General features: G+C 52.9%; 3 protein-coding genes across 3 annotated transcripts; all 3 read left to right on the forward strand.

The window, feature by feature from the left end:
* Positions 1 to 1261: 1261 nt before the first annotated feature.
* Positions 1262 to 4490, forward strand: LOC120680787 (lysM domain-containing GPI-anchored protein LYP4-like). Its single transcript, XM_039962317.1, has 5 exons — positions 1262 to 2161; positions 3244 to 3361; positions 3480 to 3644; positions 3776 to 3807; positions 3927 to 4490. The coding sequence occupies exons 1-5, from the start codon at positions 1498 to 1500 to the stop codon at positions 4166 to 4168; spliced, it is 1221 nt and encodes a 406-aa protein (XP_039818251.1). The 5' UTR covers positions 1262 to 1497; the 3' UTR covers positions 4169 to 4490.
* Positions 4491 to 6408: 1918 nt separating this feature from the next.
* On the forward strand, positions 6409 to 8161 carry LOC120696082 (aspartic proteinase nepenthesin-1-like). Its single transcript, XM_039979241.1, has one exon. It carries the CDS (start codon positions 6481 to 6483, stop codon positions 7828 to 7830), a length of 1350 nt encoding a protein of 449 aa, XP_039835175.1. The 5' UTR covers positions 6409 to 6480; the 3' UTR covers positions 7831 to 8161.
* Positions 8162 to 13703: 5542 nt separating this feature from the next.
* LOC120680790 (aspartic proteinase nepenthesin-2-like) lies at positions 13704 to 15303 on the forward strand. Its single transcript, XM_039962331.1, has one exon. It carries the CDS (start codon positions 13745 to 13747, stop codon positions 15092 to 15094), a length of 1350 nt encoding a protein of 449 aa, XP_039818265.1. The 5' UTR covers positions 13704 to 13744; the 3' UTR covers positions 15095 to 15303.
* Positions 15304 to 15342: the final 39 nt, after the last annotated feature.

The raw sequence follows: 15342 nt of genomic DNA on the forward strand, positions 1-15342 counted from the left end.
GCCGAGCTGCCTAAGCGCACGTCCGCCGCCGCCCGGATCCTCGACAAGCCGCGTGGCCGATGGGACAGGGGCGGCGGCCGCAAGGAGCAGGAAGCGGCGGCGCGGCGAGAAACAGAGAGGCCGACAGCCTGGACGCTGCTTCGCCGCGCGGCCCGCCCACTGCAAGGCCCCGTGGACGGAGGCGCGTTGACGAAGAGACCGGCGGCGTGGACGCCGCTTCGCCGTGCCACCAACCCACTGCAAGACCCCGTGGATGGAGGGGCGCTGATGGAGAGGCCCGGCGGCGTGGACGCCGCTTCGCCGCGCTACCCGCCCACTGTCGCGCCACGCTGACCTCCACGAAGCACGGTTGCGTGAAGCCGAGGTGTGGCAGCGGAGGGGATCTGGCTGGAGATAGAGAGGAACATAGAGGGGATGAGAGGAGGAGGAGGAGGGAGTCAAGGGGTATTTTGATCCATAATTTTAAAAAACACAGTGAAGAGGTACGTAGTGGCGTGTTTTGGAGATTTGTGAAATTGCAGTGGCATGGTTCCAATATGACAAATAGTAATGGCATATCAGTGAACTCAGATAATTGTAATGGCATGAATTCAATTAACCCTAACTTCAAATAGAGCATTAGTGGATAGGTTACATTTATTTATTTTAATTATTTATAAAAACTTTTGGTACTAGTTTTATTTTTATTAAAATAAATTAGTTATATTTTTCAATTGAAATACAATTTATTTTTAAAAAAATCACCTTCAAAACTACCCAAAGGGCCAAAATAATCCAGTTTCAATAATTGGATGGCCACACCCCTTGGTGTATGATTTTGTTATTCGAGATTAAAAACGGAAATATCCTACTAGTTGGAGAGTGTAAAATTGATTTTTTTTTCTCTATTAACAATTATAATTCTTGCACCATTTCAATAAATGTATCATACAAAATACATGTCAGATGGCATCGGGATCGCTCATGTATCGATGCGCTTGGTGAATAGGGATTCATTTGAAGTTTAAACACACACCCAAATTTGTGAAAATAATATATTTTTCAGTTGAAAGAAAATCTTAGTATTGTTGCTTGTTTGGTGTAAATAAAACTGGAATTTCTCGCAATTTTCGGCGAAACCGGTGCTGGTTATGATGATGCTAAGTCCAGCTTGAGTAACCAGAAACCAATGTTTCCTATGGCTGCCTTTTACTTTGCTGGACTCGTCCTTGTTACCCTGTACACGACTCGACATGGTCCAAATCCAGGCGCACCGCGCACTACACCAGACTGGCAGTCGCAGTTGCAGAGGATCCTGCGCGCGCGCACGAAGCGGAGACCAAGATCCAAAGCCCGCGCGCACTCCCAGGCCCCAGTCTCCACCGCGCCACTCTCCCAGTCTCGCTCCAGCTCTCGGCAGGCGGCGCCCGGCGAATCACCGATTGCCAGTGACCGGTCTCCGCTCGCCGACTCAGGCGTCCGCGCACCCGCGAGCCCCCAGTCAGCCCGACAGCCGTCATGCGGCCACCACCGTCGCCCCTGCTCCACCACCTCCGCCTCCTCCTCTTCCTCGCCGCCGTGCCGAGTGCTCTATCCAAGTCGACGCTGGAGTCCTGCGCCTCGGCCACCGCCTGCCCGGCGCTGCTCTCCTACACGCTCTACGCGGACCTGAAGCTGGCCGAGGTCGCGGCGCTCTTCGCCGCCGACCCGCTCGCCATCCTGGCCGCCAACGCCATCGACTTCGCGGCGCCCGACCCCGCCGACCGCATCCTCCCCGCCGGCCTGCCCCTCCGCGTGCCGGTCCCCTGCGCCTGCTCCGACGGCATCCGCAAGGCCACCTCCGCCCGCTACGTGGCCCGCGCCGGGGACACGCTGGCGTCCGTCGCAGGGTCCGTCTACGCCGGGCTCACCACCGCCGACTGGATCCGCGACTCCAACGGCATGCCTGAGGGCGCCGCGCTCGACGCCGGGACCACGCTCTTCGTGCCGCTCCACTGCGCCTGCTTCGGCGGCGCCGACGACGGCGTGCCCGCGGTGTACCTGACCTACGTGGTGGCCGGGGGCGACACCGTGCCGGCCATCGCGCGGAGGTTCCGGACCACGGGGAACGACCTCATGAGCGTCAACGACCTGGCCACCGCCGACGTCGCCGCCGGGGACATCATCGTCGTGCCTCTGCCCGGTGAGTGAGTGAGTGAGCTAGCCTTCGCCCCCTTCGATTGAAACTGAACAACTGGCCACGTTTTCTTGGATCTGGTTTTTGGCGTAGCCTGAGATGCGCCGTGCACAGTGATTCGCGTGCATGGTCGGTTGGTTAGATGAGATCCTATGCTTGCCGACAAATTTGGTTGGCGAAAAATTGCTCAGGTAGTTTCTTAAAAAAAATGCTCAGGTAGCAGTACAACCAGTACTGCTGGCCTGGGCGATCACTGACCTGAAGCGGCAAGCAGAATTCACAGGATGATGATCGCAGGTTTTTACGCTTGAAATGTTGCTTGATCGTGTAACATTTCAGCAGTAGTTCAGTTTGCATATGTGGACACTGGACAGGGGGGCTCCCAGCTTTTACAAGGGCCCGCTCGTCCATGTTTCAGTTCAGACATGAAAAGGGGAACAAGAAAGGGGCGAGGCATGCAGCACGAGTGCTGCGCCAAAAGTGTGTCCAGCGCGGCAGCAACAGAGTGCGGTCCATGTGCGCGCGCGTCGGCTGTCAGTTGTTAACAGAGGACGGCCGGTAGATGAGCAGTGCCTGGACGTACTGTTGTCCCTGCAATCTGCGCCCTTCCTGTTTCCAGTGTCCGCTGGAAAAAGTAAAACTCTCCATTATGGCGTTTTCTGACCCCAAATATTTTCTGAGGATATTTTTTTAAAAGGTTTTTTTAGGACATGACCCCGAACATTTTGGCTGTGTTTAATTCGCGAAAAAATTTGGATTTTGGTACTGTAGCACATTTCGTTGTTACTTGACAAATAATATTCAATCATAAACTAATTAGGCTTAAAATATTCATCTCGTGCTAATCAGGTAGACTGTGTAATTAGTTATTTTTTCAACTACATTTAATGCTCCATACCTATATCCGAACATTCGATGTGACAGGAACTGTAGAAAATTTTTTGGGAACATTCAAACCTTCGTTATCCCAGACATTCCTGTAAGGTCAAAGACTGACAGTAGTAGCATCCAATCTGAAGAGGGATTGCAAGCAGAAATAAGCCATTTTTACCTGACACCCTTCAATTCTTTTCCGTCTGCTGTTTCAGCGTGCGCGTCGTCGTTCCCGGCGTACACGTCCGACGCCGGCCTGTCCGTGGCGAACGGGACCTACGCGATCACCGCCAACCGCTGCGTCCAGTGTAGCTGCGGCCCGGGCAACCTGGAGTAGGCGCCGCTCTTGCCTCCCCCACCTCCTCTGGATCTTTCTGCTCGATCGCCGGCAGCCCCAGCTGCGCCGGCCGGCTTGTCTTCGTGTTCCTGATCACGTCCGCCACCGTTGCAGCCTGTTCTGCGTGCCGGCGCCGCTGGCGGACTCGACCTGCTCCAGCATGCAGTGCGGCAACAGCGGCATGATGCTCGGCAACTTCACGCTCCAGATGACCAGCGCCGGCTGCAGCGTCACCTCCTGCAGCTACGGGGGATACGTGAACGGGACGATCCTCACCACGTAAGCACTGCCCCGACCGACCTCATCTCCCTGTGGGACTCCCTGTGTGTTCCACAAGATTGGAGTTGGAGAAGAGGAATTTATTTTGTTTTTTTTTCACCGACGATAAGATCTTTCTCTGCATCTTGCAGGCTAACCACGTCACTGAAGCCTCAGTGCCCAGGTCATATTCCTCTTGCACTATCATTATTGCTGTTTTACGCTCACCTCTTGCAGGTTAACCACGACGCCGCACGACTGCTAATCCATTCGTAAGACATTTGCCTGTGTCGTTTCGTGCAGGCCCGCACCAGTTCCCTCCGCTGATGCCGCCGCCGACGTCGTCCTTCTTCGAGACGTACCTCGGCCCGTCGCCGACGCCGATGCCATCTGAAGGGGGCGTCGGCCCGCAGATGGCTGGCATGGCGCCGACGAGCAGCCCGCCGGTGAGTTCCGGGAGTCCTGCCCCAGCAGCAGACCGGCGCGTCGGGGATGCTCTTGCACTGTTCGCTCTCTGCCTTGTCGCCGCCAACTTGCTGCGGTAGCTGGGCTGTGACGAGCGTGTGAGAAGAATCATATGGAGCAGCACAGCATGTGAGAAAGGGCATTCTTGTACAGGAGCAGTCGGCTAGCTTTTTTCTGGGCGCTGCGATTGTGCCAAATTTTGCTGTTTCTCATTCGATTGGTCGCTCCTGTAAAATGGTGAACCCACACTAGCACACTTGTCTAGCACGTTTGTATTTGTTCATTAGTGGATTTAGCTTACAACTTTCAGGGCCATGTTTGGTTTCCACCATGAAATTTTTTCATAAAAAGACAAATGTATGCACGGAGTACTAAACGAAGTTTATTTGCGAAATCTTTTCACGGATGGATATAATTTTTCGAGACAAATCTAATGAGCCAAGTTCATCATGATTGGCTACAGTGATGCTACAGTAACCTCCTCTAATTATCTTCTAATCATGCGTCCAAAGACCTTATTAACTACAGCATGTGCTACAGTACCATAATTGTGGAGGTTTCTTTGTAATTAGACTTCACTTAATACTTCTAATTAGTGGTCAAATGGGCAAAAAGTTTTCATGAAAACTTTTTTACCCCCTAACCAAACAAGGCCCAGGTTTCCATGTGAAATTCTCCCCAATCCTAGTCACTTTTCATTTAGAAGAACAACCCTTGGAAATTGAGAAAATTTCTTATTCACCGTCAGCTGAGTAATGTAAATGACATGTGTAAATGTCAATAGCCAAATGTCATGGATGAAACATGCCACAAGCATAGAATTTATATTTATTTTTTGTTATCTCGAATCAGGAGCTTGAGATTGATGAGATCGCCATAGGACAAGGCATCCAACCTCAGTTGACACGAAGATTTCGGTGATGTGCGAGAATGGGAAGTCACCCCTGGTGATATGCACGCACGCACGCGGGAATGTGTCTCAATCCGTGCACTTGTATTCCCGGAGACCGGAGTTTCCACTTGTGGGCATATATGAGGGTAGCTAGGGAGAGCACACAGTAAGCGTTAATAAGCACGTCGCTTGCAACCTAGTCGATCTCGGCACACGCCGAAACGAGTAAACTTGGTCCACGCACTTCGGATCCGGACACGGGAGCATGACTGTCTGCACACTTGGGTCTCACTGGAACCGTCCCACGCATCGGCGGCACGAATGTCTCCGTGGCTCCGTGCGCCGCGCGCGGTGCCAGCGCCATGCGCGCCCAGGCGGTCCCCCGGCCCCGAAGCTAGCCAAAAATCCACTTGCGAGCTGCCGTGCCCATCACTCCTGGGCTCCGTCCGCCGCCCGAGAGGCCCAGGCGCCCAGCGCGAGGCCGGAGTAGTAAACAAGATCCTCCTCGGCGGCGGCGCGGGGATCGGGGAACGAACTCGATGGATTCGCAGTTGAAGCGCTCCGCTGCGCATTTCACGTGCGACCCCCCCCCCCCCCCCCCCCCCACCCCCCCGGCTGCTGACTCCCACGGCGGAGCCGATCCCGGAGGCAACCGCCCGTCTCGCTCGTTCGCCCCGGTGCACATGGCAGACACGCACCCCGCTAGCCTGCTGCGCGTCCGTTTCGAGCCGCTTCCAAGGGCCCCTCTAGCTCGCGCATCGCGCCGCCTGCTCTATGGAACTCATCTCAGGGCGACAGGCAGAGCTAGAGTCAGAGACTCCTGAAGGAACACGTAAAATTCTGTTCTTCTAAATGTGAAGGGGAATTCTCGGACTGACATACCATCAGGCAACCCCTATTGTAGAGTTGTAGACACAGGCACGCAGAGAGCTCATTCTTTCGTGCTGCTAGTAGTAGGAGTAGTAGTTTTCCATTCCATGGAGACTTGTGCTATCCGTGGTTCATCATTAGATAGTTCAAAATGGTGAAGTTGTATATGTGTGTGACTCTTATCCTGGGTTACTGGGCATAACATAAACTAAAATCGTTAGCTATAATTCTAATCGGTGAAATGGGCACACGAACGCGCAGATCTCTAAGCCTCCTAAGCTAGCTAGCGTCGATGTTAAGGAACGCAGAGCCAGGGATTATTATTTTACAGTGACGAATCACTGCGACTTCCCCCTCTCGGTTTCATGCCCAAATTCCCTGCTAGTACTACTTGCTACCTCCCCATGGTCAAACGCCCTGCGCCAGCTTCGTTCACTCACTCGCCTTCCACTAGGCAGAAGCAAGGCCTCGTGTCCTAAGGATCAGTGTCGACCGAGAATGATGCACACTCGCATGGCCGCCGTATTTATACGCGGATCCTGGAAGCCTTCCTGCTCACAACATCCCTTTCATGGTATAGCTAGCTACCCAGTGGCGTGCCGCGCTCGCTACCACTCGATTCCGGTCGAAATGACACGACTCGCAGCAGCAATCTTGGTCGTCCTGCTCCCGCTCCCGCCGCTGCTGCTGCTTTCCGCGGTCGGCGCCGCGGCGGCGCTCCCTCGCGGCGGGTCCGGCTTCAAGGCCACGCTGAGGCACGTCGACGCGAACGCCGGGTACACGGAGGCGGAGCTGCTCGCCCGGGCCGTATCCCGCAGCCGGGCCCGCGCGGCCACGCTGCAGTCGCTGGCGGCGCTGGCGCCGGGGGACGCCATCACCGCGGCGCGCATCCTGGTGCGCGCCAGCGACGGGGAGTACCTGATGGACATGGGCATCGGCACGCCGCCGCGGTACTACTCGGCGATCCTCGACACCGGCAGCGACCTCATCTGGACGCAGTGCGCGCCGTGCCTGCTGTGCGTGGACCAGCCCACGCCCTACTACGACCCGGCGCAGTCGCCCACGTACCGGGCGATCGGCTGCTCGTCCCCGGTCTGCAACGCCTTTTACTACCCCTTGTGCTTCCAGAACGTGTGCGTCTACCAGTACTTCTACGGCGACAGCGCCAGCACCGCCGGCATCCTCGCCAACGAGACGTTCACGTTCGGCACCAACACCACGCGGATCACCGTGCCCAGCGTCTCGTTCGGGTGCGGCAACCTCAACGCCGGCTCGCTCGCCAATGGTTCCGGCATGGTCGGCTTCGGCCGTGGGTCGCTGTCGCTGGTCAGCCAGCTCGGCCCCCCCAGGTTCTCCTACTGCCTCACCTCCTTCCTGTCCAAGGTGCCCAGCCGGCTCTACTTCGGCGCCTACGCCACGCTCAACAGCACCAACGCCAGCGCCAGCGGACCGGTGCAGTCCACGCCCTTCGTCGTCAACCCAGCGCTCCCGACCATGTACTTCCTCAACATGACCGGCATCAGCGTCGGTGGCGAGCTGCTGCCCATCGACCCGGCGGTGTTCGCCATCAACGACACGGACGGCACGGGCGGGACCATCATCGACTCCGGCACGACCATCACGTACATCGCGGAGCCGGCGTACGGCGCCGTCCGCGCGGCGTTCGTGTCGCAGATCAAGCTGCCCCTGCTGAACGTGACGGACGCGTCGGTGCTGGACACGTGCTTCAAGTGGCCGCCGCCGCCGCGCCAGTCCCTGACGCTGCCGCAGCTGGTGTTCCACTTCGACGGGGCGGACATGGAGCTCCCGCTGCAGAACTACATGCTGGTGGAACCCGTCTCGGGGGGCCTGTGCCTCGCCATGGCGACGTCCGACGACGGCTCCATCATCGGCAACTTCCAGCACCAGAACTTCCACGTGCTCTACGACCTCGAGAACAGCCTCCTGTCCTTCGTCCCGGCGCCGTGCAATCTAATCTAGCCGTAACTCTGGTTTTAATTTCCGTGCACTTCTATTTCGTTTCCGTTTCTATTTAGTATTTATGCATAGATGCGCCTTAGATTTGGTATGGTGCTCGGCAGGGATTCTGAAGGTAGGTCGGCGATCTGTATGTTCAGTGAAGATTTGGTTCTGTGTATGGTTGTCTTCTCAACAACATCTGAAGATTAATAAGCAACTCTTTCTATCTGTTTTTTTTTTAAGGGGCTTCCTATCTGTTTTTAGATGTGTGCTAATACCCCATTATCCTGCTAGCTTATTATAAGCTGCTAGCTGCAATAACCGAGGATCCCAGCTTATAGCTTTTTTATAAGCTGGGTGGTTGGATCATCCAATCTTTGTACTCTATTTGTTCCAAATTATAGTTCGTTTGACTTTTTTGACCTCAAGTTTGACCGCTCATTTTATTCAAAAATTTGTACAAAATATCACTTTTTTTGTTGTGACTTGCTTTATTTTTTTTATGGGAACTATGGCGAGCCATCAGGCTAGCCTTGTGGCTTGCTTTATTAATAGAAGTTCTTCAAGAATAACTTAAATTTGACAATATTTGTGCAAATCTTTTGAATAAAATGAGTGGTCAAACTTAGATCAAAAAAGTCAAATGAACTATAATTTGGAACGGGGAAATAACAGATTTTATATTAGCTCTAACAGATCGAGCTAAGCAACCAATGTTGCTGCATCTGTGTCCAATCTGACCCTTCTTGTTTATCTGTCGGTCATGTTCTCCTTCCCGGACTACCTCCTAGTTCTTTTTGTTATGTACTATACTTTTTTCTTTTTTTTCACTAGGTTTATACCCGTGCGTTGCTACGGGAAGTATAAGACGTAAAAAGTAAAAGATCAAGTGTAAAAGAAGTAAATCTGCCAACAAATAACAGTAATCATATATAACGTTGTTGTTGTTACAAAAAGTATTAAACCTGTAAGTACACCACTATCACCAAAATTCAACTAAATATACAAACAAATATATCACAAATCTTAATTTGTATCCCTTCCAATGATGCGGCTAAGATAATCTTTTACGTTTGCAGGAAATAGTTTTTTATAACAATTCCGCCAACAAATCGATGATGAAGTTCTGCCGCATAGTACGGCCATCATGTGAACCATTCAGACACATAAGTATACATCCATATGTGATTGATAATAACTATTAATAAAGAAACCATAATTTTTTTCATAAAGTAGTATACTCACCGTAACAATTTCTGTGTTATCGATACTCTTCCACGTAGGCATGTACTGCAGAACCAGGTAGCCCGTAGAATACCTGCGGCAACTTTCCTATCAGCCATATTGTATAGAATAATCTGCAATATAAAATAATTAACAGGCATAGTCAGTAGTCCACATGATGCATAATTTATTTTTTAAAAAAATAAAAAAGTTAGTGATATAGTATGTTATAAAAACATATATAACTATCCGTTACAAAGAATTGTAGATTCATAAAATGCTTTGACATCACCTGTTATAATAATTCGACCTTTGGTACACAGGAACTGCATAATAACAAACAGCTAGATTTCAAGATTCCGCAGATATGCCTTTATCCATCGGTAATATCTCTTGCAGATCTTTTATAGTTAATATAATATCGTAAGGTTAGCTTCGCACCCAAGGCTTCTAATAAATGAGTAGCATAGATGCCAAATTAATTCTAATAATCTATACTGATAGGCAAAATCATGATTCAGTAGTATACATGGCTGTGAAAGAGCGCGATGACAGCTCATACCCCTCGTGATGTCCTGCGTTAGCATTAGCATTAGAATTAGCAATAGGACCATCTGCAGTAGATTTAAAAAGGGCTTCAGGTGGCAACAAAACTAAACTGGGTCGTCAGCTAAGAAAACGTATCAAGATTGGTATGCACAAAATCAGATATACCTGGTTCATTCTCCTTGTTACTTGCACTACAATTCTTCCTCTTATACGCCTTACATCGCTTCCTGTTCCGTTGCTCTCCCTGACCATCATCTGTCATAGAGGCAGAACTGACTCTATTCCGTTCTCTTCTATGAGACTATGATCACGCGCATCATCAACCATATCTGGTCCTGACACACATGCATAATTATGAGGTGATAAAAGAAGAGAAATCAAAAAGCGAATTATCAACGTCCGGAATTGTGAACCGAATAAATAATAGTACCAATGTTATTGTTGAGAGGACCCATCTGCACACACAAGCATTCATCAGACAAATGCAGGCCCGTGAGATTGGTAAAACACCAGTTAGGGAGGAAGGCATACGAAACTTACATAGTCAGATCGCAGCTGCCCTGGTACGTGGAACGCGGGTTAGGGCGTGCTCCGGCGCGGCGACGGTTTGCGAAGAGCGCCGTCGTGCGGAGAGGCGTCGGGGACGGCGGAGAGTGCCTGCCATAAAACATGGAGCGAGGGTGACGGTCGTGCGACGGCGTTCTCCGGCCCGGCGCCGGCTTGCGGAGAGCCCGCCGGAGCGACGGCGTACGACGGGCCGCGGGTGACGGCCGTGCGACGCCGTGCTCCGGCACGACGACAGCTTGCGGATAGCGCGCGCCGGCGTGCGGAGAGCCCACCGACAGGCCTAGCGCGGGTGGCAGCCGTGCGATGGCGTGCACCGGCCCTGCGACGGCGTTCTCTTGCCCGGCGACGGCTTGCAGAGATCGCCGGGGGCGACAGCGACGAAATGGCGACTGCGTTCTCGGCAGCGACAGAGCTAGATCGACGGGCCGCTAAAGGAAAATAGTGTTTACTGCCGTGTCCCGCGAAGGGAATATATCAGGCTTCCATGATTTCCGGCAATCTCAAACTAATTGGGAGCGAGGGGTGAGGGGATTGAAACGGCGACCATAGATGCGGATAGATTTCAAATCAGCGAGGAGGAGGACGGGGCGACATACAACGTACGAAGGGGGATGACGAAGGAAAAAAAAGTGACCCTTAGCCTCTTTTTAGTAGTAGTTAGAGAAGAGAATATACTATAGCACAGTAGAAGCGGCACCCCTCCTGTTTCTCTTAAAAAAAAGAAAAGTTACAATAATAGGAGACGCTGCCTGAAAATTAGTCCTCTTACACTTTGTGAAATCAAATTTGCACGATAATTTAGAGTTAATTATCTCATACGCATACGACAGCTGACTTCCAAGTGCAGAAGAAATATTGTTTTTGCAATCCAGCTAGATGCTCGACAATTTAGAGTTAATTTCGGGAAAAAATATATTTATTTAGATCAAAGTAACATGTCGAATCCTGGTTCTAGGGTGCACGACCAACTGTCCAGCTCGCATCCTTTTACAACCTGGGCGGTGCCCACGTAACAAATTTACGTAAAAGAATTCAAAGCTTATCTGAAGGGCCTTTGTGAGAACTTATTTCAATTTTTCTTCAAAAACTTTCGAGAAAAAAGTTCTAAGAATGTGTCCGCAAGAGAGCCCTTGAGAAGCCTACAGTGTAGTGTAGGCCCACACTACACCGCACGGCCCATATTGCGTAGACGCGCCAAGAAGCAAAGCGAGTAAGCGACTCTGGGCCATCATCAAACGCTCTGGTGCTGCGCCGGAAACGTTCAGCTGATCCCATCCCGCTCACCGCCCCTAATTCACAGGACATAAAATACCACCAAGTATGCGTTGCATATTGGACTGTCAATCTGTCATGGTTGCCGGTAATGGCACACGCGTATTAAGGTTCACGGCATGCGCGGCACCTGAAAAACTGATGTTACATCAAACTACCAAAGTGGCCTCTTAAAAAAAAATACCAAAGCGGGATAGATAGGCAAGCTTGCACGGATGTGTGAATGTGTTGTGATACATAGGTAGCTTAACTGTGCGTGTGCGTAATCTTTGTTACCAAGAGAAAGAAGAAACCTCCAAGAATAAAAGCTAATTCATAGTGCCTGGAATTTTAGAATTGTAGGACAAAAAAAGAATTTTAGAATTGTGCAACCGAAGAACTTGATCCAAATATGACCAGAGACCGAATCCATCGCAAAGACGAAAAAATTCGATCCTTTTATTCTCAGAACGAATAAAGCAAAATAAAAGTAGAAATTCCGCACTTTACTTATATTCAAAGTCAGAAAATGGCTAGTGCAGTAGCGAGGCCAGGTACAACATCAACTAGGCATTCTAGCGTCGTCGGATCACTTTGGTTCATTACGTAGTTAATCCAATGACAAAGCTGGTAGGGCAAATGAAATATTTGGGCCTGATACTGATCAACACTGCCTTTTGAAAAAGCAGCAGAAATTCGATTATTCCTATATCACATCACTGCATCCGACTATCCGAGATGGTCCTGGTGGATTCCAAGTTTACTATTTCTGTTTCAAGCCAATTCGGTACACATATTATGCTTCCAAACAAAACCTGAGAACTTTTACACTGCACCATACTACTACACGCATGATAAGTAAGACAGTTTTCAGCCTCTAGGTTTTTCAACACTTAAGGTGAAGAATTGTGCTTATACAGACAAATAAATTGGATGTTTCTCATGCTCCTTTTTGGGGCATTCCTGATCATTCCTCTTTTTTTTTCATACCACATCCCATGGCTGGTCTCGTTCTTATACTCTCTCGTTGCCCACACCATGTACCGCACGTGTGTGTGTGTTTTAGAAATGCAGTATAGATGCAGATGCTCATATAGCCGTACGCACACTCCCCTATGAACCTTCTATGAATACATGCATACAACTCTACTCCTATAACCACCTCCGAGAGATTGGATCGGCAGATTCTCGAGATTGATGAAATCACCACAAGCGTTTCGCTGTCAAAGGGCACGTCGCCTACGTTGAAAGTATAGCACCGGTTTAAATCCTAGAATAATTTAGAAAATATGAGCACCACATCAAGTCGAGGATTCGAACTCAGAAGGAACCTTAGCCCAGCTCGCACCGCACGTGCGTGTTTACACACCCTCTCCATACTACGTGCGCACATTTCCAGTCACGTTACATCACATCAACCTGCATTCCATTATGTAAATGAGAGCACATTTCTGTGGCAAAACCGAAGCAGCTTGTGGCGCAGATGGAATTGGCCGGCGTACATCGCATCAGACTAAACTTTGCTCAGTGCTATACTGCTTTAGTTCAATAGAGTGCATGCACCAAGATGGGTTCAGGGACACAGTCAATCAACCTGAAGAGCCCTCTGGTCAAGTAATCTCCACTTAATTTACTCGAGCACATCCCGGTCGAAACAAGTAGTGCGGACACGTCCTGCCGGGCGGTGATTTGTTGCGCGGCGACGGAATCGCATAATCCTTGTGAAACCATCTTCTAATGGATTGCTTGCATCATCCACACACGCTCTGATCCCTCTCTTATTCTAGATATTTTCCCCTGCTTGCCCCGTATTCCTAAAAAAATTACTTGCCGTGTTAATGAACTCCGGTTAGGTCCGAATTAGATCCGCACATGGAGCTTCAGATGGCTTAGAATATCTGATCCTTCAGTAACCCGGCAGCACAGCTAGCTTCGGACCTCTTTTCGCCGACCGGAACAAATGTGCAGACCCGCCTCAGAATTCGGCGGTCACGTCAAGAGTTGTAGCCACACGGACAGCAGCCTCCGGTGCCATCGTGCAGCTGGTGAGTTACAGGTCGCCAACCATTCCCCTCATCTTCGCAGCCGCGGCCAAGAGCACTCCCCGACTTCTTTGGTGCCCAGGCCACCATGGCACCATCGGCGAACGAATTTTGTAAAGGTCCGGTGGGGCAATCTTGCCCGTTGCTTTCCCTCACGGCTTGCCTCGATGCGTTTTGCGTCGGGGCGGTGCAAGAATATACATCGCCGTCTGCGCACGAGCGCTCGCTAGCATCCCGGCCCGCGTATATATACAGGTCGCATCGGCGGCGCGAGCTAATAGGGGATTTTCGGGGAGCTAAACATGCAGCAGGGATTGGCAGCGCTCGTGCTCCTGGTGGCGTCGGCGGCGTGCGCGTCCCCGGCCGCGTCGGCGTTCGTGGGCGACGTCCGCGTCGCGCTGAAGCACGTCGACGCCGGGAAGCGGCTGTCGAGGCCCGAGCTCATCCGGCGCGCCGCGCAGCGGAGCAAGGCGAGGGCGGCCGCGCTCTCCGCGGTGCGGAGCCGCCGCTTCTCCGGCGCGAGCGAGCAGCAGGGGGCGCCCCGCGGCACGCCGGTGCGCCCGTCGGGGGACCTCGAGTACGTCGTCGACCTCGCCATCGGCACGCCACCGCAGCACGTGTCGGCGCTGCTGGACACCGGCAGCGACCTCATCTGGACACAGTGCGCGCCGTGCACCAGCTGCCTCGCGCAGCCGGACCCGGTGTTCGCGCCGGCCCAGTCGGCGTCGTACGAGCCCATGCGGTGCGCCGGCCCGCTCTGCTCCGACATCCCGCGCCACGGCTGCCTGCGGGCCGACACGTGCACCTACCGGTACAACTACGGCGACGGGACGACGACCATGGGCGTCTACGCCACGGAGCGCTTCACCTTCGCGTCGCCGTCCGGCGACGCGCTGAGCGTGCCGCTCGGGTTCGGGTGCGGCTCCCTGAACGTCGGCAGCCTGAACAACGGCTCCGGCATCGTGGGCTTCGGCCGGAACCCGCTCTCGCTGGTGTCCCAGCTCAGCATCCGCCGCTTCTCCTACTGCCTCACGCCCTACGCCAGCGGCAGGAGGAGCACCCTCCTGTTCGGGACCCTGGCCGCCGGCGGCGGCGTCTACGGCGACGCCACCGGGCCCGTGCAGACCACGCCGCTCCTGCAGAGCCCGCAGAACCCGACCTTCTACTACGTCCACCTCACGGGCCTCACCGTCGGCGCGAGGCGGCTGCGGATACCGGAGGCGGCGTTCGCCCTCCAGCCCGACGGCTCGGGCGGTGTGATCGTCGACTCCGGCACGGCGCTCACGCTGCTCCCGGGCGCGGTGCTCGCGGAGGTGGTGCGGGCGTTCCGAGCGCAGCTGCGGCTGCCGTTCGCGAACGGCAGCAGCCCCGACGACGGGGTGTGCTTCATGGTGCCGGAGGCCTGGCGGCGAGCGTCGGCGGCGACGTCGCAGGTGCCGGTCCCGAGGATGGTCTTCCACTTCCAGGGCGCGGACCTCGACCTGCCGCGGCGCAACTACGTCCTGGACGACCACAGGAGGAGCCGCCTGTGCCTCCTCCTGGCCGACTCCGGCGACGACGGCTCGACGATCGGCAACTTGGTGCAGCAGGACATGCGCGTGCTCTACGATTTGGAGGCCGAGACCTTGTCGTTCGCTCCGGCGCAGTGCTGAAGCACGACGAAGTAGGAGAAGGCCGGGGAAGATGACCATGCAAATTCAAGTCAGCCCATACTTGGTTGCACGCAAAAAAAAAAAAAGAGGCTGTAATAATAACTGGGTAGCCAGGTCCCAGCGGCCCACTGGAGTTGAACTTGTCCCAGTTGATAAGCCCATGATTAAGGTTTCTGTATTGGGAATAATAAAACAAACTGTTGGGTGCTGCTTTGGTTGGGCCGAGATCTCTGGTGCTGCTCGGGCCT

Source organism: Panicum virgatum, chromosome 2K (assembly GCF_016808335.1).
Source record: "Panicum virgatum strain AP13 chromosome 2K, P.virgatum_v5, whole genome shotgun sequence".
NCBI lineage: Eukaryota > Viridiplantae > Streptophyta > Magnoliopsida > Poales > Poaceae > Panicum > Panicum virgatum.

Excerpts from the sequence above, each read along its gene's own strand:
- LOC120696082 (XM_039979241.1), top strand. The coding sequence starts at position 6,481 with ATGACACGACTCGCAGCAGCAATCTTGGTCGTCCTGCTCCCGCTCCCG.
- LOC120680787 (XM_039962317.1), top strand. The coding sequence starts at position 1,498 with ATGCGGCCACCACCGTCGCCCCTGCTCCACCACCTCCGCCTCCTCCTC. Across the intron at positions 3,362-3,479 it reads TGCGGCCCGGGCAACCTGGA|CCTGTTCTGCGTGCCGGCGC; the intron begins GTAGGCGCCGCT and ends CCACCGTTGCAG. Across the intron at positions 3,645-3,775 it reads AACGGGACGATCCTCACCAC|GCTAACCACGTCACTGAAGC; the intron begins GTAAGCACTGCC and ends TGCATCTTGCAG.
- LOC120680790 (XM_039962331.1), top strand. The coding sequence starts at position 13,745 with ATGCAGCAGGGATTGGCAGCGCTCGTGCTCCTGGTGGCGTCGGCGGCG.